The sequence below is a fragment of the Canis lupus genome, chromosome 1 (genome assembly GCF_048164855.1).
Source record: "Canis lupus baileyi chromosome 1, mCanLup2.hap1, whole genome shotgun sequence".
Classification (NCBI taxonomy): Eukaryota; Metazoa; Chordata; class Mammalia; order Carnivora; family Canidae; genus Canis; species Canis lupus.
Window position 1 is genome coordinate 104,940,583 of NC_132838.1, and position 25,084 is coordinate 104,965,666.

Here is a 25,084-nt window from a genome sequence, read left to right on the forward strand (position 1 = left end):
GAGAGGCAAAGACATAGGTAGAGGGAGACACAGGCTCCCTGTGGGGAAGCTGGTGGAGGACTCTATCCCAGAACCTCAGGATCATGACCTGAGCCAAAAGCAGATGCTCAACCACTGAGCCACCCAGGTACCCGATAGTATTTTTTTTTTCACAAGATTCTTAGGAATAGATATGAACTATGAAGAAAGATTGCGAGTTTTGTTTTTAAGATTTTATTTATTTATTTATTCATGAGAGACACAGAGAGAGGCAGAGACATAGGCAGAGGGAGAAGCAGGCTCCATTACAGATGCCCGATGTGGAACTTGATCCCGGGACTCTGGGATCATGCCCTGAGCCAAAGGCAGATGCTCCACCCAGGTGTCCCAGATTTGGAGGTTTTATTATGTTAGGTGAATCACTGCAGTTTAATAGGAAAAGGAATCTGCCCCATGACCAACATGGATTTCATGAAAACAGAATGAGTTAATTTATTAGACAGAAAAAACAAAATTTTTATTAGACAGTATTCATTTGTGTGTAAGCAGTGTCAAAGTGCAATGTCAGATATTACAGTAAGTGAAGAGTAATATCACATTATGAAATAATCGATGTGATACCATAAGTATGAAACTTCAAGCTTTGATACAATATTGTGTAGAAATGAAGTTATTAGTATTATTAGATCACCTATTTCTCTATTCACACCTGAGTAACAGGAAGCTATTATCAAAAAAGATGTGGGAAGTCTTGTGCATTGTAGAAAGCTGTGGAGAAATGCACGTTGAACTGAGGCATGGTACTAAAATCTTTTTTAAACCATAGAGAATATCACAAAATGCATTTGAGCCTAACAGCTGCTCTATGAAACACATGATGCAAAGCTTTTTTAGTACTGGTTACTTCCTCACATCAACAGTCAATAATCATCAGAAGATGGATGTTCCAATAGAGACAGAATCAATGTCTCCCTTACGTGCATCCTAACCCATAGTTAGAGAAAAATATTTCTATTTTTAAAACTGTCACTCAGAGACCATTCTTTTTACAACTTGAAACCTTTACTTATCTCCCTCTGAGGTGTCCAGTGGGCTTTTCATTCACTTGTTTCCTTGTTTCCTTGTTCTTCTGAAGGCCGGCTCTCTGAATATTTCTCCTCTATATCGCAAAATCTGTCAGTTCTCACTTCCTCCTTGGGCTTTTTCCGTAGCCATGAACAAGTCTCACTGTGAAGTAATGACCTAGAGCTTTTGAGAAGGTTTGCTTTGGGGGTGGATCAGCTTTGATGTCCAAGATTCCTTTTGGAGTTGGCAGTGAGGTTCTCAATATCAAAGAGGAGGGACAGCCTGTAGTGCTTAGTGGGCACTTGATATTCGGGCTGCTCTGTGCAGACTGGGATTAAAGAAATTGCACGTGTAATCCAGATGGGGTCAGTGGCCTCAATAAAGTGCAAAGTCCTGAAAAATGCAGAGGACTAAGGGGGCATGAGCTCTGCCAGAATTTAAAAAGCTCATTAGAGAACGAATGAGAGCATCACTGAATACAAAATAGAGATTGGTATAGGGAGTAGAATAAATTATTCCACAACCTGAAATCAGTTATCAACACTGCCCTTAAAATCATACATCAAATTTGATTTGTTAATTAAGTTTTAAACAATAGAATCAATCTAGATATCTAAAACTTGGAGGTGTATGAAATAATCTATACTGCATTCATTGAACTGAATGCCAGTTGTATATCGAGGAATTGTTCTGGATCATTCATTATAAGTGAGAGACAAAGGCCTACAATTCAACACTGGGGAAGCAATGTAGAACTTTGGCTTTGCAATCAGACAGTTTCAAGTGTGGTTGTAATAGTTGTTACCAAAGCAACATTTCTTTTTATGGGCAAATATTTCAAATACTTCTAAAGAAGTTATGTTCTGTACTAATATATATACAATAACGAATCCCTCCCTATCAAAACATACACTCCAATTTTCCTAGCTCTATGCCTTTTTTAAATATACATACAGATATTGAGTTAAAAGGATGCATGCCATTTTATGAGCATATTGTGTCACATAAGGTGATGCAGCTTTTCTCAACATTTCTGTGATATGTTTTAGAGATGTTTCAGTAGTAGTAAAAATGGAATTAGGACAAATCTTAAAATATCCATCTAAGTATTTTCTATTGAACACATAGAAGTCATTTTTAATTTCTTCTATATAAAGAATGTTGTGATTCATATTTCAGACACATTTGTATATATTTCTTTGTTAAACCTTTTTTTATTTGAGAGAGCACATGCGGAGGGAGAGAGAAAGGGAGCAATGGGCTCCCCACTGACCAGAGAGCGAGACTTGGGACTCAATCCCAGGACCCTGGGATCATGACCTGAGCTGAAGGCAGATAGATGCTTAACTCTCTGAGCCACCCTGGTGCCCCTATTTATTTCTATGAGTAGTAGAATGTGAACTATAATTACTACTTCACAGGTAAATGAATTGAAAATTTTTACACATACTGGACAGCTCTTCCCTAAAGTTGCACTTATGTCCTATTTTATTCATAGTTTTTTTTTTTCCTCCTGGCTTCATCAGTACTCTTTATTTTTTTTTTATTTTTTATTTTTTTTTAATTTTTATTTATTATGATAGTCTCACAGAGAGAGAGAGAGAGAGAGAGAGAGAGGCAGAGACACAGGCAGAGGGAGAAGCAGGCTCCATGCACCGGGAGCCTGACGTGGGACTCGATCCCGGGTCTCCAGGATCGCGCCCTGGGCCAAAGGCAGGCGCCAAACCGCTGCGCCACCCAGGGATCCCCATCAGTACTCTTTATTACCATTTATTTTTATCTCATCTATCATAAGGCTAAAAGTGGTATCCATGTATTTATTTGTACTCCACCTCTAGCTGTGAAATCTGATCAATTTTCATTCTTGAATATTTAAGTTATTTTATCAATTAGCTTCTCCTATACTTAGAAAAATGAGGTTCAATTGCAGAGGTATTCTGTCTTTTAATCCTATTTAATAATTGAAATATTTTCTCTTTGGCTAACACTAATTATTTACCTATAATACCTAAAAAATAATGTATATGCTCTTGATTCTATTGTTAAATGTATACATACCATAATTCTGATTTTGCAGCTAGGCACTAGTCCATGCTTGAAAATGCTGTATATTCTTATACACTTAGTCAACATATTCTAAGATTATGTTTAACTTCGGACGCCTGGGTGGCTCAGGGGTCGGGCATATCTGCCATTGGCTCAGGGCATGATCCTGGAGTTCTGGGGATCAGGTCCACATCAGGCTCTCTGCATGGAACCTGCTTCTCTTCCCTTTTCCTTTGTCTCTGCTTCTGTGTGTCTCTTGTGAATAAATAAAATCTTAAAAAAAAAAAAAAAAAGATTATGTTGAACTCTTTTTAGAAATTTGTCTTTTTCCATTTTAGTGAGTTTATATTAAAGTTCTATGAAAATAAACCCACACTACCTACTAGGCAGTCTGTTCTGGAGAACATAATTAGCTGTACATTTCAAAGGTGCTTCTTCCTTTTGACCTAAGTCTGTCTCCAGATGCTCTGCAGATTGTCCAGCTTCAGCATCAGCTATTTCCCAGGTCTCTAGATTGATGGCCTTCTTTGCAGCCTTCTCTTGCCAGCTCTCTCAATTGATTTAGTCAATTCATTAAAGAAACCTTTCACTCTCTATGTAGATATATAGAGAAATAGAGATCTATTTCTCTTTATGATAAGCTTATATCTATTTCTGTAGCTATAGGTCTATAGAAACATATTAAAAGTACAAAAAGAGATAGATATGAATTCTATTGATTCTGTTTCTTTGCAGAAACCCATGCATATTTTAGCATCTCTACTTTCTTCATCCAATTTTGAAGTGCTGAATTTCAACTCCTATTAATAATTATATATGTGTAATTTGACAAAACCTCCTACCCATGTGCTTCCTTTCAAAAATTTTTGCATTACTACAAAATTGAAAACACAGAAGACACTTAAATCCTAAATTCCATTTGAAATCCTACACATATATGTGCCTTTTTTTTTTTTTTAAGATTTTATTCATTCATGAGAGACACAGAGAGAGGCAGACACAGGCAGAGCATGAAGCAGGCTCCCTGAAGGAAGCCCAATGTGGGAACTCGATCCTGGGACTCCAGGATCACGCCCTGGGCTGAAGGCAGGCACCAAACAGCTGACCACCGAGGTATCCCGTATATGTGTTTAATAGCTGAATTTATAGTCTTGAGATGTTATACTACTAGGTCTTCTCATACGGGCATTTATTTGGGGTTCTTTTAAAACAGATTTGCATACAATTTACATGCTGTATTATTCACCTATTTAAAATGTACAAACGGTAGGTCTTTAACTGATTCTACACATAGGTGCAGGCAAACCATAGTCAAATCACACGTAATCACATCTTAAAGAAAACTCATTCTTTAGCTATCACCATCCCCAACCTTTTATTCGTATGCCTAAGCAACCACTAATATTGTTTCCCAGTCTCATTGAGATATAATCAACATAAAACATTATATTAGTTTCAGATACATGCTTCATATAAGTATATATATATATTTTTTTATTTTTTATTTTTTTTATTTTTTTTTAAATTTTTATTTATTTATGGTAGTCACAGAGAGAGAGAGAGAGAGGCAGAGACATAGGCAGAGGGAGAAGCAGGCTCCATGCACCGGGAGCCCGATGTGGGATTCGATCCCGGGTCTCCAGGATCGCGCCCTGGGCCAAAGGCAGGCGCTAAACCGCTGCGCCACCCAGGGATCCCTATATATATATTTTTAAAAGATTATTCTATTCATAAGAGTCACAGAAAGAGATAGGCAGAGACATAGGCAGAGGGAGAAGCAGGCTCCATGCAGGTAGCCTGATGTGGGACTCGATCCTGGGACTCCAGGATCACACCCTGGGCCAAAGGCAGGCACTCAACCACTGAGCCACCCAGGCATCCCAGTATATATTATTTTAAAACATAGTTAACATCACTTAGTTAAAATTTTTCACGTGATAAGAATTTTTAAGAGCTATTCAATTAGAAACCTTTAAATGTATTGTTAGAGCATCCATTGTATAAATGCACATTATCTACTCATCTGCCAATGGGCAAGTTATTTCCATATTTTGCCTATCATGAATAAGGTTGCAACTTGCTTATTTTTCACGTATTTGTGAATTTTCTAGTTTTGTTCTTGAAACTGACTTCTAGTTTCATGCCAAAGTGGCTTGGAAAAGATGCTTGGTATGATTTCAATCATATATTAATTAGGACTTGTTTTGTAGCCCAATATAAAATCTATACTTCATGGGCCTGTGAGAAGAATCTGTTTTACTGATGCTGTTGGATGGAATGTTCTGTCTGCTTCTATCATTAAAGTCTGACATCACCTTATTGATTTTGTCTGGATAATCTATCCATTATTGAAGGTACAATATTAAAGTCCCCCCCCGCCCACCTTTTAAAAGATTTTATTTCTTTATTCATGAGAGACACACAGAGAGAGAGAGAGGCAGAGGGAGAAGCAGGCTCCATGCAGGAGGCCCAGGAAGCCAGATACAAGACTCGATCCTGGGACTCCAGGATCACACCCTGAGCCAAAGGCAGATGCTCAACCGCTGAGCCACCCAGGTGTCCCTTGAAGTCCCCTTCTAATGTATTGCCATCTCTTCCTCTCTTCTTCTCTGTTAATACTTGCTTCATGTGTTATGTACTTTCATGTTGGGTACATAGATAATCATAAGGTTATATCCATTTGTTCAACTGACCCCTTTATTTTTTTATTTTTATTTTTTTAGGAAAAGCAGGTCATATTTAATTGAAAAACTATAAAAGATTGCTATAGATCTATCAGTCAAACTTAGGTTGTTTAGGGCAGCCCGGGTGGCTCAGTGGCTTAGTGACACCTTCAGTTCCGGGTGTGGTCCTGAAGACCCGGGATCAAGTCCCACGTCAGGTTCCCTACAGGGAGCCTATTTCTCCCTCTTCCTATGTCTCTGCCTTCTCTCTGTTGTCTCTCAAGAATAAATAAAATCTTTAAAAATATATATTTTCTTCATATATTCATGTTGTATTGTCCTTAATGTTCCATGGAAAATTAGGTATGATGAATCCCACTTAAGGAAGAAGAGCATCTCATATCGTTGATGCAACAACAATCACTTACATATAGTTTCACAAACCCACTAGGAATAAAAGAATTTTCTGAGGAGTTGACTGTAGAAACACATTAATATTTGCAAAAGTCACAAATCTCATATAGGCTTAATGAAAACAAAAACACATTGAAATTATACCCATGCAAAAATCCATCCCTTCTCTTTTTTTTTCATCCCTTCTCTCTTTTGAAGCATAATTGCATATACATGATCTAACTGACTAACTTTATATTAGTCCCTTTTTGATGTGATGTCTGAATAGAGTGACAGATAAACTGCTTTGTACTATGAATTGTGACATTTATTGACATTTTATGTTCAATTAAATACATTTCTAATTATTTTTACCTTTCAAGTTACTTTTCTTCTCTGAACTGTGAGGTTTCCTAAGGTGTAACATACTCTCCTCCTTCATTATGTTGCTACACTTTGAACCAAGATTGTGTTTTGGGATACTGAGTAAGGATTGGATTCCAGTTAAAGATTTGGCCACTTTCTTCCCATTTCAATTTTGTTTTTGTATGATAACTATAATATGGAGCAAGTTATGACTTCCAGCTAGAGGTTTGCCACATTCATTCGATTTTGTATCATTTTTCCTCAGTATGAACTCAGTGATGCTGAGTGAGGGTTGAACATCCTGAAACCTTTACCACATTCTTTAGTTATAATATTTCTCTAGTATGAATTCTGTAATGATGAGAGAGGCTTGAGAACTATGAAAGGGCTTGCCAATGTTTATATTTATAATCACTTCCACTATCCATTCTCTGATAAGGAATAAAAGTGTAACATTGCTTAAGGGTCTTGCCACATTCTTTACACATGTATTAGTTACTCTCCAATATGAATGCTCTGATGTAGAGTTAGGGTTCAACAGGTCTTAAAAATTCTCTCACTGTCTTATATTTGTAAGAACTGCTCAAGTATGAACTCTGTGATGTCGAATGAAGCTTGATTGATGGATAAAGGCCTTCCCACATTCTTTACATTTATAAGGTTTCTCTCCAGTATGAGTTTTGTGATGTCGAGTAAGGTGTGCGTGCTGCTTAAAGGCCATAGAACATACCTTACATTTATAAGGTTTCTCTCCAGTATGAATTCTCTGATGTCCAATAAGGCTTGAGTGGTGGTTAAAGAATTTACCACATTCTTTACAATTATAAGGTCTCTCTCCAGTATGAATTTTGTGATGCTGAGTAAGGTTTGATTGCTGATAAAAAGCCTTGCCGCATTGTTTACATTGGTAAAGTTTCTCTCCAGTATGAATTCTGAGATGTTGACTAAAGCTTGATTGATGGAGAAAGGCCTTGCCACATTCTTTACATTCATAAGGTTTCTCTCCAGTGTGAATTTTGTGATGGTGAATAAAGCTTGATAGATAGATATATGCTTTGCCACATTCCTTACATTTATAATGTTTTTCTCCAGTATGAATTCTGTGATGTTGAGTAAAGCTTGACTGGTGGTTGTAGGTCTTGCCACATTCTTTACATTTATAAGGTTTCTCTCCAGTATGAATTCTGTGATGTTTACTAAGGTTTAAGTGGTGGTTAAAAGCTTTGCCACATTCCTCACATTTATAAGGTTTCTCTTTAGTATGAATTCTGTGATGTTGAGTAAGGCCTGACTGATGGATAAATGCCTTGCCACATTCTTTACATTCATAAGGTTTCTCCCCAGTATGGATTTTGTGATGTTGAGTAAAGTTTGATTTATATATAAAGGCCTTGCCACATTCCTTACATTCATAAGACTTCTCTCTAGTATGAAATCTGTGATGTTGAGTAAGGCCTGATGGATGGATAAATGCCTTGCCACATTCTTTACATTTATAAGGTTTCTCTCCTGTATGTAATTTGTGATGTCGAATAAGGTTTGGTTGGTTGTTAAAGGTCTTGCCACATTCTTTACATATATAAGGTTTCTCTCCTGTATGAGTTCTGTGATGTTGAGTAAGTTTAGATTGACAGATAAAGGCTTTGCCACATTCTTTACATTTGTAACGTTTCTCTCTCGTATGAATTCTGTGATGTTGAGTAAGTTTTGATTGACAGATAAAGGCTTTGCCACATTGTTTACATTGATAAGGTTTCTCTCCCTTATGAATTGTGTGATGCTGAGTGAGGACTGATTGATGGATAATGGCCTTGCTACGTTCCTGACATTTGTAAGGTTTCTCTCTACTACACACTGTCTTATGTATGCGTATTCTTGATGACTGACTCAACAGGTTCCCAAGTTTAGTGTATGTGCATGGGTTTTTTCTCCCATGAATTGTCTGATGATCACCAACACCGGTGGAGTGGTTAAGATCATTTTCACAATCATTATATTTATAAGGATTCTCTCTCCTATGCATACTGTTATATACAAGGTTGGCTCTTTGATGAAAGACGTCCCCCCATGTATTACATTCAGAATGGGTCTCTGGAGAATGAGTCCTCAGATGTTTATCAACATTTGAGCCTTGATTACATTTTTCCTCAGATTCACTGCCTTGAGCAAGTCTGTCTTCACTGAAAATGGTCTGGTAATTTTGTAGGGTTGAGTCCTTGGTGAAGGACCTCTCAAACTGAAGCCACCTAGCAGTTGCTTCTTCATCTATAAATCTCTGATGTTTAGACATATTTGACTGAAAGGTCGGTCTAATCCTATTTTCCAGATTGTTCAAATTATTATCTTCAGCATGGTAACTTTCTAGATTTTCTACATTATCTTTCCATAAATATGTATCTTTGAATATTTGATTTGAGCTGTTGCCTACAGAAACACTCTGCTTTATAGAACTAGTGGCCTTAAAAAGAAAGGTTTTACACAATGTTTTATATCCTTCACCATGTGGGGCAGTGAGATTCTTATTATGGGCAGTAGCCTCAATTTGGATATATCCTTTATGATCATTGTCCCAGTCTATCATTAAGTGTAACTTCTCAAGGATACTATGTTTATATGGACCCACTGACACATTTGGAAATGAAGCTTCTTTGCACAGCTCTGACAGGAAGCTTGGGGTGTCATGTGAAGATACAGCTGAAAAATATTGAATAACAGAAAAGGCAAGTCATTCCACTTACTACTTTCAGAAGAAAATACTGATGACATCTATATACAGCCATCAAATCAGTCAGAGAATATCAGCAAGATGGTTGAGGAGTCCTCAGGACTTCATCCCTCCATGGACACATAAACTTGTACACAACATACTGACCACATAGCTTAACAGTTAATTCCATAGTGTGACACAAACCACTTTCCTGTAGCTCAAGTAATCATGAAAAGTACCATAGGAGCCCAAAATCAGCAGAGGGAAGGAATTTTTTTAAAAACTATTTTACTTATTTGAGAGAGAGACAGACAGACAGAGAGAGAGAGAGAGAATGAGCAAGGGGAAGGCCAAAGGAGAGGGGCAAGCAGACTCCCTGCTCAGCAGGGAGCATGACACAAGATTTAAACCCAGGACCTCGAGATCATGACCTGAGCTGAACTCAAACACTTAACTGACTGGGCAATCCTGTCACTCTGTGGAAGAAAGGAAACTTAAACATAAAACAGAAATGAATAAAATGGGATTTAGGAAAATATCAACAATACGAGGATTTGGTTTTCAGAAAAAATAAAAATAAAAGTTGATGGACATAGAACTAAAGTAAGAATGAAAGAGGAAACCAACTAAAATAGGAAGAAATGGTATAACCAATACTACAGAAATGAAAATAATTAAAAGAGGCAATGATACATATATATACCAAGGAATAAATACCATTGAATGGATATAAATACCCAAAAAGGGGGCAGCCCGGTGGCTCAGCGGTTCAGTGCCCCCTTTGGCCCAGGGCCTGATCCTGGAGACCCAGGATCCAGTCCCATGTCGGGCTCCCTGCATTGAGCCTGCTTCTCCCTCTGCCTGTTGTCTCTGCCTCTCTCTCTCTCTCTCTCTCTCTCTGTTTCTCATGAATAATTAAATAAAATCTTAAAAAAAAAAAAAAAGATCTAACTTACCTGGACTCCATCATGAAGCAATTTCTAAAACAATCTCAACTGATCTACGCCTACTAAGTAAATTGACAAAGTAATTTTAAAAAACCTCCGAACAAGGAAAAATCCTATGCCAGATGAATTCACGGGATAATTCATACAAATATATAATGAGAAAGTACTTCAAATATCCTCAAATATTTGCAAGGAGTAAAGAGAAGGGAGAAAATGACAACACTCTCTGGGACACCAGCATTAGCAGGTTATCAAAGCCATAGGAGAAACTACAAGTAAAGAAATCTACAAACTACTATCTGTGAGGAATATTCATGCAAAGTCCACAATGAAATAATGCAAACGGAATCAAAAGCACACTTTACCATTTTACAACATGATCAAGTGAGAATCTTCCTGGAATTCAATACTATCAATTTGAGACTGCACATTAACAGGAAGAGGATCATAATAACTAACCGGACACTTTGAAGAGATTATACAGAGATTTTACTCCATAGTAAAAGGAAGTAACTACAACAAAGCAAATAAAACCAAGAGTTGGTTATTCTCCTTCCAACCAGAAGCCTACTGTGAAAATGACATAAACTACCAAATTTTGGAAAGTATGTAGATAAGCCAGAAATCCCATGTGCTGCGATGTGTGTGAAAAGTGGTATAAAGATTGTGGGATGGAGTTTCATAGTGTCTGTTAAAGCTGAATAAACCTATTTACCAACAATTCACTCCCATACACACACACACACACACACACACACACACAGAGGCAGCAGATATATCTACATTTTTCACACTTAAAGACAAATTATAGATTTTACATGCCAGTAATAGTCATGACAGTCATAGACTGAGAACCATTCACTTGCATATTAATACTAGAACGATGCAGCCAGTTGATATTCACATGATGGAACTGGATCCATCCAACTCTAATGAATGGTGCACAACAACATGCAGTGATACATAAATTTACAGGCAAGAGACAGAAAGGAAAAAAATGCCAATTACAAAAGAGTTCCCGTCACCTGATTACATTCACGTAAAGTACAAAAACGAGGACAGGCACCTATTCCTTACGTGTTAAAGGAGTGTTGAGCTTTTGGGAAAATTACTAAGGACCTCAAGGGGAATTTTAGAGGACAAACAAAATAAAGTTTCTTGAGCTCAATGGATTATAGAGATGGGATTCGGTTGTGAAATCCCACTGAACTGTTCACCTACGATCTCCACATGTGACTTTACTTTTAAAAAATGTCCAAGAATAAGAGATGTATATTAAAAGATCAGTGTCAGGGCACCTGGGTGGCTCAGTGGGTTAAGCATCTGCCTTTGGCAGAAGTCATGATCTCAGGGCCCCAGGATCCTTGCTCAGCAGCAGGGAGTCTGCTTCTCCCTCTCCCTCTACTCTGTTCTCTCTCTTTCTCTCTCTAATAAATAAAGTCTTTAATCAAACAAACAAACAAACAAATACACAAATAAAAGTGTCATAATGTATGCTGACAAGTTGAAATTAAAGTTAGGAAGGAACTTCCCACTGTGACTAAATTTTCATGGCATGCATGAATTTATAGCTAAAGCAATATGGTACTGAGTATACAATATTCACAAAAAAAGAAGGAAATATAGAATTATTTTCTTAAAATTCATATAGGAAAACACAAAAAAATTAAGCGGATAGAGTGTAAAGTAAAAACACGGTAATTCCAAACCCCAACATCTCCATTAGAATATTAAACATATATAAACTAAATGTTCCTGGTAACACTAAACTTTGCTTGAATATATTCCGTTGGAATTTTCCTAGAGTTGTAACTGAAACGTGAGGATGAAATTGGAAAAAAACTAAACAAAAAACAAAACCGTGTGTGATAACCAATTAAACAAGCTGCATGGCAAAAATAAATATGATGTCGAATAATTTTTAACACTGAAGGAGTCTGTCACTCTTCTTCATAATGTTGTTAAGTATCTAAATGTACTCCATTCTATCTCATCAATAACACATAATCAGTGTGTGCATATTTATATACACATATAAACATATACACACATACATACATGTATGTAGCAAGACATTCATTGTTACCTCACGAGATATAAAAGTATTCATCACAGAGGGTTGACATCATAAAGATGGTGACATAGGTAGATCCCACTTCTGTACTTCTCATAATAAGCTCAACTAGCAACTATACACATAAGACATCACTGGGCAATTCTCAGGACTCAGGGGTGATGCTGAACACCCCCTGGACTACAAAGATCAATAGGGACAGCATCAGAAGGTTAAGTGGAGTCGTTTCCCTATGACCACAGTACACTTCTCCATGGGCCAGCACAGTGCCCCACTGTGGGGGACCACCTAGAACTAGGGTTCTTCTCCCAAGAAGAAAAGAGCCCAGAGTAGGTCAATGACACCGTGGGCATTGTGCCTTGGGGAGGATGGCTTTTCCTGAATGAGTCATTATCCTTCAGTGGAACCACTTTAAAATGTGAGTATAACATGATACCCAACTTTATTTTATCAGTTTTGACAACTGATAAAAATCCTCTTTCCACCTAGATCAGGAAGGGTGTTAAGGACTGCATGGGCTGTGAAACCACATAGGGATATCAAGACTAAAAACTGGGTGGGCCATTTGAAGCATCCATGACTGGTGACCTGCTCCTAAGATATGCAGTGCTTTGCACACAGTCAAGAACACAGGACTAGATTGATCATGGGGCTGAGTGGAAGTGAGGGAGGGAGGTTGTGCCAGCCGTGGGTCACCATCCCTGGAATGTCAAACATGTATAGTGAAGCAGATCTATGTGGGGGTTATATACCTGGGATATCAGTGTTTCTTCTTCTGCCTATTAGTATCCAAAAGCCTTCTTCATCATCAACATCGACTCTGCCAGATGACACCTTAAACCTATGCCCAAAATGTTTAATCATCCGTATCCTCTCTCCACCCACTCCCACATCTGCACCTGGAAAGGTATAGTTATCTATGTCACCCAATAGCAGCTAGGTCTGAGGACCACCAGGGAATTCATTAACTCATGTGGAATGGATCTGACTGCCTTGAATCCCAGAAAATCACCACATTCCTCAAGTCCCCATCTCTGTCATTTTATTCATCACTAGAAGCTACTTAAGACATTGCAGTGACCAAAGAGAGCTCCCGACCAGAACTTCCCCACGTTTCAAGAGTTGTCCAGGATCACCTGGTTGGTATGGTCGTCTGGGCATCTGCCTTGATCCCAGAATCATGGGATCGAGCCCCACACTGAGCTCCCCACTCATTGAGGAGTCTGCTTCTCCTTCTCCCTCTGCCCCTCCCCCGACTCCTGCAAGCTCTTGCATGCTCTCTCTGTGTCCCTTTCTCATATAAATGAAATCCCTTGGGAAGCCCGGGTGGCTCAGCGGTCTGGCGCCGCCTTAGGCCCAGGGCCTGATCCTGGAGACCCGGGTCCGAGTCTCCCTGCATGGAGCCTGCTTCTCCCTCTGCCTGTGTCTCTGCCTCTCTCTGTGTCTCTCATGAATAAATAAATAAAACCTTGAAAAAAAAATAAATGAAATCCCTTAAATTGTTCATACTTGCTTTCACTAAGCCTTCTCTCCCTCTCGAAGGATACCGTTAGCATGTCTTATCTGTCCTCACAACTCTTGGTACCAAATGCCTGAAGTAGTCCTGTGGCCCACTGATGTGCTTCCCGGTCTACCAAGGAAGTGGTGACAGCATAGTATTTAAATCTCAGATATGGCCTCAAATGATCCAGTTACCAACCATTTCCGACTCAATTAAAAAAAGTAAAGCTCCTCCTAAGAACCTACAACAGCCTGTGTGGCTTATGTGGGAGGGAGAGAGCAGTGACAATGGGGTCTCCATAACATACAAAAGGAGGACAGCTGTGATGCCACACACTATAAAGGAGAGGAAGACATGGAAAAACTGGGAATGATTTGGAAACAAAACAAGTAAAATTTGTCTTTCTAAATTTACAGTCAGTAGTGCAGACTTGGACAGGCAGTCTCTCCCCCCCATGAAGAATTCATGTTGGTTCTTTAGCCTAGATATTTTTCATCTCGCCTTGGGCTGCATCATCACTCCCAATAAAATATTGTCTTCTTATGTTTAGAACATCTACCACACCCCGAGCATTGTCCCAACTTGGTCTCTTCAAATGAATGTTAAAACATCCCATGACTCATGAAGTCTCCACGTCTTCACGTAAATCAAACTGTTATACGAAAGTGACTAACTTGGATGATGTCACTTCCAAGAAGGGAAAAGAATAGTAAGTAAAGAAATCGCACTTAGCGTTCTTCTCCAATTAAGAAGGAAGAAATGAAATGTAGCAATTAAACTACATGGAATTGAATATGCTCAGTGAGAAATTACTCCCACATTCGGATGAATTTTTGAACACCATGTCATTTCATGCAAACCATTCTTAAAATCCCTAAGACATACAAGCAACAGTTCCTGAACATTCAAAACAAGGAAAACAGAGTAGATCCTACATGAGTAATAGGTAAGTAGATGAGACACAATTTGCCCGGAGAGATTTTCAAACCAAGGCATACGAAATTTAGGAGAAATAAATTCAACGCAACGTATAGAAAATTATTCCCATCAGGAATCTAGTAAACATTTTTGTTTACTAGGAAATCATGAAGTTTGAAAATAACCTTCTTTGCCCCAATATTCCCTTTCCTTCTGGAGATATAGGTATACCCACACATATACACACAGGTACTTCTTCCTAGTTACTCTACTATTCTGAAATATATCTTGGGATGCCCGGGGGCGGGGGGTTAGTGGTTCAACATCTGCCTTCGACTCAGGGCATGAGCCCAGATTTGCGGGATCGAGTCCCACATCGTGCTTCCTGAGGAGCCTGCTTCTCCTTCTGCCTATGTCTCTGCTTCTGCCTGTCTCTCTGCCTCTCGTGAATAATTTTAAAAAATCTTAAAAAGAAAAAAAAAGAAAAAAGATATATCTTTAGCTTTTTTTTAAACGTTTTTAAAAAAGATTTTATTTATTTATTCATGAGAGACACAGAGAGAGAGAGAGAGAGAGACACAGAGAGAGGCAGAGACACAGGCTCCATGCAGGGAGCCCAATGTGGGACTCGATCCCGGGTCTCCAGGATCAGGCCTTGGGCTGAAGGCAGCGCTAAACCGCTGAGCCGCCTGGGCTGCCCATATCTTTAACTTAATATAACACTTTGCATTCTGTGGATACCAAACCCATAAATGTTGTCTTCTCTATGCTCACCAAAACAACATAAACAAAGAAAAATAGCGATCGAAAATTCTGTAGATATGGCTTGTAATTATATGTGTATTGACTTTGTTCAGTTAACAGTTTTGAAGTAGGACCCCTGGGCATTGGATGATGAGCCAAGGTTCAATAAAAGAAAACAAAGAAAGGGAAATAAAGTTTACTACTCATAGGTACTGGAGGATGTAAATAATATGCCTTGAGAGACAGCATGAAGGGTTCAAGATTGACTGCAGGCAGAGAAAATGACCAAGAAGTGGGGCAGATGCCATGTTTCGAGTCCACGGTTGGAGTGCTTTCGAGTTCCTGGGCTAAATCTAGAATGCAAATCAAACCAAAATGAGTAAGATTAACTGTGCAGGGATCTTCTCTAAGGGGAGCTTATGCTAAATACTGTCAGCAGACAGCTCTTTCACAAACACTATAGAGGAAGTCCTATCAAAAGTTACCTTTACTTGTGACTTGGGGGCCTTTTATCTAGTGTTATTTGCCACTGGGTAGAACTAGGGTCCGTTCAAAGCCCCTGCAGGCAGTGTGATTATACAAAATGCATTCCAACACAGCATTATCAAGAAATCATTTAGCCACACGCTCAATAATACATCTATATCATCCTTATTACAAACATCATCCTGGGGTGCCTGGGTGGCTCAGGTGATTTAGCTTCTGTCTTCAGCTCAGCTCATGATCTCGGGGTCCTGGGATCAAGCCCTACATCGGGTTCCCTGCTTAGCAGGGAGTCTGCTTCTCCCTCTCCCACTGCTGTTCCCCCTGCTTGTGCTCTCTCTCACTCAAATAAATAAATAAAATCTTAAAGGAAAAAAACCCATCATACTGCTTTAGCAGTAGTATAATATAAGGAGGAAAATATACATCACATAAACTTGGGGAAAATAACCTCAAATAGGGACGCCTGGGTGGCTGAGCAGTTGAGCTTCTGCCTTTGCTCAGGGCATCATCCTGGGGTCCTGGGATCAAGGGATGGAGTCCCACATCGAGCTTCCTGCATGGAACCTGCTTCTCCCTCTGCCTAGGTCTCTGCCTGTGTGTGTGTGTGTGTGTGTGTCTCGTGAATAAATGAATAAAATCTTAAAAACAAAATAACCTCAAATTATTTGAGGTTTAAGACCACAGGGAAAAAAGATTATTAGTCATAGCATCCCACTGCTCTAACAAATACAGGTGACTCCTGAATACAGCAGAGGTTCAGTGTGCCAACACCCATGCAGTTGAAAATCCATGTATAATATGGACTCTCTAACACTTAATTTTAATAGCCTCCTGTTGACCAGAAACCTAATCAAAAACAGTCCATTAAAGACGCCACCCAGGGATACACATTTATTATTTTTTTTAGCTTATCTATCTGTCTATCTATCTATCTATCTATCTATCTATCTATCTATCTACCTATCTATCTATTCATTCATGAGAGACACACAGAGAGAGGCAGAGACATGGGCAGAGGGAGAAGCAGGCTCCCCGCAGGGAGCCCGATGTGGGACTCCATCCTGGAACTCAGGGATCATGCCCTGAGCTGAAGGCAGATGCTTAACCGTTGAACCACCCAGGCATCCCTATCCATTTATTTAGAGAGAGAAAGAACATGTGGGAGATTAGCAGGGAGGGCCAGAGGGAGAGGGACAGAAAGATCCCTAGCTGACAGGGCTGAACACTGAGCCTAATATGGAGCTCCATCCCAACTTCCCAGATCATGACCTGAGTTGAACTGAAGAGACAGATGCTTTAAGCAACTCAGCCACCCAGGCACCCTTCTCTTACTTTAATGTAAATGATGACTCTCTGAACACTTACTTCATCATGATTTAGGTCACTCTTCCTCATGACCCACAAACAGCATCTCCATGTGGACTTTCTTCATAAATTGTAAACCATAGTCTCCTTCATCGTGTATGCAAAGTAGGCATGAATGAATTCCCCACCAAATAAGAGCCCCTCATGTCTGTGAGACAGCCACAATCAAATCACCTTGAATGCACCCACGCAATAAAGGCACAACACGAGATGACTTAAGAGTCAAATCAATACTATTTGCCATGCAAAAACTCTCAAATATGGTCAAAAGAAAATAAGACACACTAATACCCCTCCCCAGACATCCATCCTCTCTCGATCCTTTCAGGCATATTAGCAAGTGCAGCTGACCTTTGAATAAGTGGGTTTGAACAGTATGGGTCCACTTACACATAAGTTTTCTTGATACGTACTTCTTGAAGTACTGTAAACATGTTTTCTGTTCATTATGATTTCCTTAACATTTTCTTTTCTCAAGCTTACATTATTATAACAATGCCATAATAGGGATACCTGGGTGGCTCAGCGGTTGAGCCTCTGCCTTTAGCTCAGAGTGTGATCCCGGGTCCAGGAATCGAGTCCCACATCGGGCTCCCTGCAAGGAGCCTGGAGCCTGCTTCCTTCTCTATCAATGTCTCTGCCTCTCTCTCTGGGTCTCTCATGAATAAATAAATAAAATATTAAAAAAAAAAAACAATGCCAGATATAGTACAGAAAACATACTAAGAATGGGATATTGACTGTTCCTGTTCTGGAAGGCTTCTTGTCAACAATAGGCTATTTCCATGGATAAACAGGTATGGTTTTATGTATGGGGAGTCAAAAGTGACGAGCAGATTTTCAACGGTGAAAGAGTTGACACCCCTAATACCTGCATTGTCCAAAGCTAAAATGTAATTAAGTGTTTGAACTTTGGATTTTACTCCATAATAAATATCCTAATTTAGAATCATGTGTGAAATAGACTGATCTTTTGCTTTCTACAGTGAATTCTTTGATTGATTGATTGATTTAAAGATTTTATTTATTCATGAGACACACAGAGAGAGACAGAGACAGAGACACAGGCAGAGGGAGAGGCAGGCTCCATACAGGGAGCCCTACATGGGACTGGATCCCGAGACTCTAGGATCATGCCCCTGGGCCCAAAGCAGGCGCCAAACCGCTGAGCCATCCAGGAATCCCCTCTTATTTATTTTAGATTTCACATTCCCATTACATAGTTAGACAATTATTTACATCTTCAATATTCCATCCTTCATGAAGGCTTCCTTCTTCTGAAGTGTGTATTAAGAACAAAGGTTTTCATCATTCATTACATTTCTAGGGTTTCTATCCAGTATGCTTTCTCCTGTATTGAGTAAGAGTTTGTTCCCTGTGAAGACTTTGCCAACATTCTTGACATTTGTACAGTATCTCAACAGGATGTATTATCTCATGTCGAATAGTTTTCATTATGTATTAAATGTTTTGCCACATTCTTTTTTTTTGTTTTGTTTTGTTTTGTTTTGTTTTGCCACATTCTTTACACTTGTAGGGTTCCTGTCATTAGGCACTGTCTGATGTTCAGAAAGTTGTAGCTTCTGAACAAAGCTTAAAGGCTTTGCGCTTTTTTTTTTTTTACATTGGTCAGCCTTCTCACCAGCATGTATTACCTTATGATGGTAAGTTTTGAGTAGTGCTTAAAGGCTTTGCCACAATGTTTACATTTGTAAGATTTCTTCCCATTATGAAATCTCTGCTGTTGACTGAGTTTTGAAGACCAGTTTAAAGGTTTGCCAGAGTTACTACATTTGTAAGTCTTCTCTCCAGTGAGGACACAAGGATGTAAAATAAGATTTGAGCTTTCATAAAAGACTTTCCCACATGTATTACTGTAGACTAGTTATCTGGAAACTGAGTTTCCTGACCCTTGATTATTGTTTCTCCCCAATATATTCCACTGATAACGTTCTGTCTCGAGTATAAACACCTCAGTGATTATGGAAGATAGAAAGGCTTTTAGTGAGGACTCTAAGTGTATAACACATAAAGATAAAAAACGTGGGACACCTGGGTGGCTCAGCGGTTGAGCGCTTGCTTCTGCCCAGGGCGTGATCCTGGGGTCCCGGGATCAAGTACCTCAACAGGCTCCCTACATGGAACGTGCTTCTTTCTCTGCCTGTGTCTCTGCCTCTCTCTGTCTCTCTGTCTCATGAATAAATAAAATCTTAAAAAAAAAAAAAAAAAGATAAATAACTTGCTCCAAATTATGTATTATGTGATAACTATTAAACAGTGATGTCTGAATAAAGACCCCCCTCCCCCCTGTTTATCTAAATTAAAGACATTGAAAAAGGATTGATTATGTATTGGTGGAAGAATAATGAACCCTCTGAAAAAGACTTCCCAAATCAGTCACATTTAGAATTTTTTAAAAGATTTTACTTATTCACGAGAGACAGACAGAGAGAGGCAGAGACATAGGCAGAGAGAGAAGCAGGCTCCTCACAGGGAGCCCGATGCGGGACTGGGCCCCGGACTCTGGGATCATGCCCTGAGCCAAAGGAGACTCTCAACCGCTGAGACACCCAGGCGTCCCACATTTAGAATTCTTAGCTTTCTTTCTCCATGTCTAACTTTCAGACATGTCTCAGTGAATGACTGATCCAATCTTATATTTCAAATGGTTTGAATGTTATTTTCAGGATGGATTAGGGGGAGTTTCCAGAATTTGCAAATGTTCTTTCAGAGAACAGGTATGCATGAAAATGGAATTTGGCCCTCGGGTTCAAAGATACCGTTCTGCCAATGTGACTCACGTAAGGTGGGGTTTCCCCCCTAAAGTTTTATATCCTTGACCTCTTCTGGTAGTTGAGATTTCATTACGGGTGATTATCCTAGTTTGGTTATATCCATCGAAACATCCTTCCTGCTTTTCCCTCCCCCATCCCTTTCCCAGACATTCATTAATTATAAATACTCAGGGCCACAGCTTTCGGATCTTCCTATATAACAATCTTCTTTGCCTGTCTTTGCTAACAAGCCTAGGGTGTTATGGAAAGACACAACTAAAAGATACAAAATAAGTTTTTCCACTTACTAAGCTCACATGCATGTACATTAAAATGCTAATTTGCAAAAGTAATACCTATCATAGGACATCAGCAACTGAGGAATTGGAAACACTTAGGGCTTTGCTCCTCCATGGAGACAAAAAAGGACCAAATTACCTTTTAGAATGCTCCAGAAGCCAATGAGGAGAGCACAGCATCCCCAGGCAAGTACAAATGAAGAAAGGCCATATCAGAGAGACAAAGGAAGTTTTTGACACTTGCTCCTTGCAGCTAGCTGCTCAACCTGTCACTCCATGGCCACATTGTTGAGAAAACTCTTACAAAACAGTGGCCTGTATGTTCAATGATCTGGCTCCATTATAGCTGCCCGAGGAACTTGTTTCTGTCATGCATGACATGGAAAAAAGAGAGAGTGAGAACACCCTCTGGAAGCAGTGTGGTAGCTGCTCAGACAAAAGGCGGGCATTTGTTCAAACAATGGAGAGATAATAGGGCTGAAGGGAAAGAGCCAGGAAGATATCATGAGCTATAAAGCAGTAACTGCCCTTTTGTAACGTGTAAATAACAAAAACTCAGACATGACATATGCCCAGCATATGTGTGACAGGTGCCAGGATTACTATTATGTGTGTTCTCTACAAAGAAAGTACATAATCCTGGGCCCAGAAGCTGCTTTTCTATTTCCTTTTTTCTTTTTCTTTTTTCTGTTTTCGTAATTCACAAATGTCAACAGAAGATCACATGACACAAAATAGAAAAATGTCAGGCAGCCCTGGTGGCTTAGTGGTTTAGCACCACCTTCAGCCCCGGGGCCTGATCTTGGAGACCCAGGATCGAGTCCCACGTCGGGCTCCATGTGTGGAGCCTGCTTCTCCCTCGGCCTGTGTCTCTGCCTCTCTCATGAATAAATAAATAAAATCTTAAAAAAAAAAAAAAGAAAAGACAAATGTGTTCCAGTCACAGGAACAAAATATATACCCCAAACTGACCCTAGATTAATGAGGAACTATTAATTGGATAACAGAGAATTAACTATGAAGAGAAAACAGGTATGTGACTAAATGATCTCAGAAAACTGTGTGACCAAAATGGAAACAAAAGAGACAAAGTATAACTATCAACCAACCAGGAACTGGGAGCCAAAGAGTACAATCACTGAACTGAAAAATACACTAAGGAAGGATGCCTGGGTGGCTCCCCGGTTGAGCTTCTGCCTTTCACTCAGGTCATGATCCTGAGGTCCAGGATCGAGTGGCACAGTGGGCTCCCTACAGGGAGCTTGCTTCTACCTCTGCCTGTGTCTCTGCCTCTCTCTATGTCTCTCATGAATAAATAAATAAATAAATACAACCTTTAAAAAAAAAATACACTGGGCATCCCAGGTGGCTCAGCGGTTTACGCCACCTTCCAAACAGGGCATAATCCTGGGGACCCCGGATCCAGTCCCATGTCTGTCTTCCTGCATGGAGCCTGCTTCTCCCTCTGCCTGTGTCTGCCTCTCTCTCTCTCTCTCTCTCTCTCTCCAAAAAAAATAAAATAAAATCTTTTAAAAATATAAATAAATAAATAAATAAATAAATACATACATACATACATACATACACTAAGGAATGAGCAACACACTTGCTCAAGCAGAAGAATGAATCAGGCTCTCCAAAGACCCTGTTTTTTTTTTTTTTAAGATTTTATTCACTTATTTATGAGAGACACAGAGAAAGAGAGAGAGGCAGAGACACAGGCAGGGGGAAAAGCAGGATCCATGCAGGGAGCATGACATGGGACTCGATCCGGGGACTCCAGAATCACACCCCTGGCCACAGGCAGGCACTAAACCACTGAGCCCCCAGGGATCCCCAAGACCCTTTGTTTTAAATCACCTATTAAGAAGACCAAAGAAAAATGTGGAAAAGGACATGGCCTGGGGATCCATGGGACCCCAACAAGTGGGATGATATGTACATTAAGGGGACCCCATAAGGAGAGGAGTGAAAGGGGGCAGAGAGTTTACGTGAAGAGCTAAAGGCTTCTACTTCACACATATGTGGAAAGAGGCAAATTCAACAAGCTCAGTAAACTCAAAGTAGGATAAATGTCAAGACAGAAACACAGTGACACATTACAATTAATCTATCAGAGATGCCCGGGGGGCTTAGCGGTTGAGCGTCTGCCTTTGGCTCAGGGCATGATCCCAGGTCCGGGGAAGGAGTCCCACTCTGGGCTCACTGCGAGGAGCCGGCTTCTCCCTCTGTCTATGTCTCTGCTTCTCTGTGTGTCTCTCATGAATAAATAAATAGAATCTTTAATATATATGCATATACATATGTGTGTATATATATAAAACTCATCCATCAAAAATCAGAAGTGAAAAGAGAATTTTAAACCAACATGACAAAATCTACTCATCTTCTACAAGGGAGCCTCTATAGTATACTACTGAAATTTTCAGTAGACGTTACAACATAAAACTCTGCTCATGTGAATATTTAAAAGGGCACCTGGGTAGCTCAGTCAGTTACCCATCCACCTTCAACTCGGGTAACGATCCCAGCATCCTGGGATAGAACCCCATGTCATGCTCCCTGCTCAGCAGAGAGTCTGCTTCTCTGTCTCCCTCTCCCTCTCCCTCTTCACCTGCTTGTGCGCTCTCAAGTAAACACATAAAATATTTTTAAAAAATATAATAAAATTAGAAATCTACATACTAAACTGAATTAAAGTATGGGATGCCTGGGAGGCTCAACGGTTGAGCATCTGCCTTTGGTCAGGCCGTGATCCGCGGGTCCAGGAATGAAGTCCCACATCGGGCTCTCCACAAGGAGCCTGGTTCACCCTCTGCCTACATCTCTGCCTCTCTCTCTCTCTGTGTGTGTGTGTCTCTCTCTTATGAATGAATAAATAAATAAATAAATAAATAAATAAATAAATAAATAAATAAATAAATAAATAAATAGGGCAGCCCAGGTGGCTCAGCGATTTGGCGCCACCTTCAGCCCAGAGCACGATCCTGGGTTCCAGGATCGAGTTCCCACGTCGGGCTCCCTGCATGGAGCCTGCTTCTCCCTCTGCCTCTCTCTCTCTATGTCTCATAAATAAATAAAATCTTTAAAATAAATAATAAAAATAAAAATAAAAATAAAAATAAAAATAAAAATAAAAATGAAAATAAAAATAAATAAATAGGGATCCCTGGGTGGCGCAGCGGTTTGGCGCCTGCCTTTGGCCCAGGGCGCGATCCCGAAGACCCGGGATCGAATCCCACGTCGGGGTCCCGGTGCATGGAGCCTGCTCTCCCTCTGCCTGTGTCTCTGCCTCTCTCTCTCTCTGTGTGACTATCATAAATAAATAAAAATTTAAAAAAAATTAAAAAAAAATAAATAAAACTTAAAAAATAAATCTTTTAAAAAAAGAATTATTCGAAGTACAATTATTCTATACGCAAAACATTTTTTCAATATGGGAATTTTACTATCTACTTCACTTCTTACAAAGCACATACATGCCCATGTCATATCAGTACTTTTGATCTAGGGATGCCTGGGTGGCTCAGCAGTTGAGCCCCTGCCTTCAGCTCGGGCATGATCCTGGAGTCCCGGGATCGAGTCTCACATCGGGCTCCCTGCATGGAGCCTGCTTCTCTCTCCCTATGTCTCTGACTCTCTCTCTCTCTCTGTCTGTGTCTCTCATGAATAAATGAATACAACCATAAAAGAATAAAAAATAAAGTGATAGCAAATAAAGGTAGAATAAATAATGTAACTGGCCAAGAACTAGTATGCAAATCTTGAATTATTTAAGATTCAGGCAAGGATCAGGCAAGGATCATCAAGGGACTTTATCTGATGAAATCACTGAGTTTCTAATTTTGTCTGATTAAGATTAAAGCCTCCATAACAGTGGAATGCATAAATCAGAAATCATGGGATGTCTGTCTCTAGTGTTCCTGGGATTTCTGCACCAAAACCCGTATGGCCACCACAACTCTGGCACACTTCCCACACGAGGCAAAACAGAACTTAGAAAAGAGTTAGTTAGCATCAAGTTCTTCAGAAACAGGGAGATTTCCCCAAGGTCCTCAAAACGATGGAAAACCTCTCAGATTGTGGAGGCCCTCCCACTCCCATGGGAGTCTCCTGGCCCTCCCTGTGGATGTGATGGACCATAACTGGACCTGAAGGAGAATCCTTAAGAGAATAAAAGAGCATGATAATGTTGCATAATAGATGTCCCTTTGGAAGAGACAGAGAAATAAAACTGGGCTTCCCCAACTGACTTTGATTCAAGGAGAGCTACTGGAACCGCACCTCAGGGTCTATCGTCCTCCTTTAGATTTGGACCTCAACTTCTGTCATCTGCTTCACATATTCCCACCTACCTGGATGGATGGCTACTGTCTTCTTTGTCTTCAGATCCCAAGGTTCCTTCCTTTGCTCCAAAAAGGAGACCAAATCTGGCTTTGATACAATTAGACCTGTTTATTAGAAAAAGGGAATAGAAGTATTGCTGGAGATTCTTTCAATCCACTATTGTGCTCAATAGAGAAGAGAGGCCATTGTAAAATAACAGAAGATGATTTCCAAACACTGTTGACCAACAGCCACTTTAGAACAGGTAGGGTATCAAATATTCACTTCCTGACTTCGACTCCCAAGTACTACTGATATAATAATGAGTAAAAATTGGAGTTTAAATGTGGGCAATAAGGGCAGCCCGTGTGGCTCAGTGGTTTAGCGCCGTCTTCAGCCCAGGGCGTGATCCTGGAGACCTGGGATCGAGT

The 25,084-nt window shown here is 39.8% G+C and overlaps 1 protein-coding gene and 1 long non-coding RNA gene across 2 annotated transcripts in view; one reads left to right on the forward strand and one right to left on the reverse strand.

Annotated features, from left to right (window-relative positions):
• Positions 1–4,210: 4,210 nt before the first annotated feature.
• LOC140607990 (uncharacterized) overlaps positions 4,211–25,084 on the reverse strand; it is a 202,933-nt gene continuing 182,059 nt past the window's right edge. The window contains exons 5-6 of the mRNA XM_072782719.1: positions 24,683–24,778; positions 4,211–9,206 (exon numbers count right to left, since the gene is read on the reverse strand). Coding sequence (XP_072638820.1) covers positions 7,096–9,206; positions 24,683–24,778 — 2,207 coding nt within the window. The 3' untranslated portion in view covers positions 4,211–7,095. The remainder of the gene's footprint in view (positions 9,207–24,682; positions 24,779–25,084) is intronic.
• LOC140600398 (uncharacterized) lies at positions 12,296–13,712 on the forward strand. Its single transcript, XR_012003665.1, has 3 exons — positions 12,296–12,658; positions 13,027–13,147; positions 13,297–13,712. It is a non-coding gene; the product is annotated as an uncharacterized lncRNA (long non-coding RNA).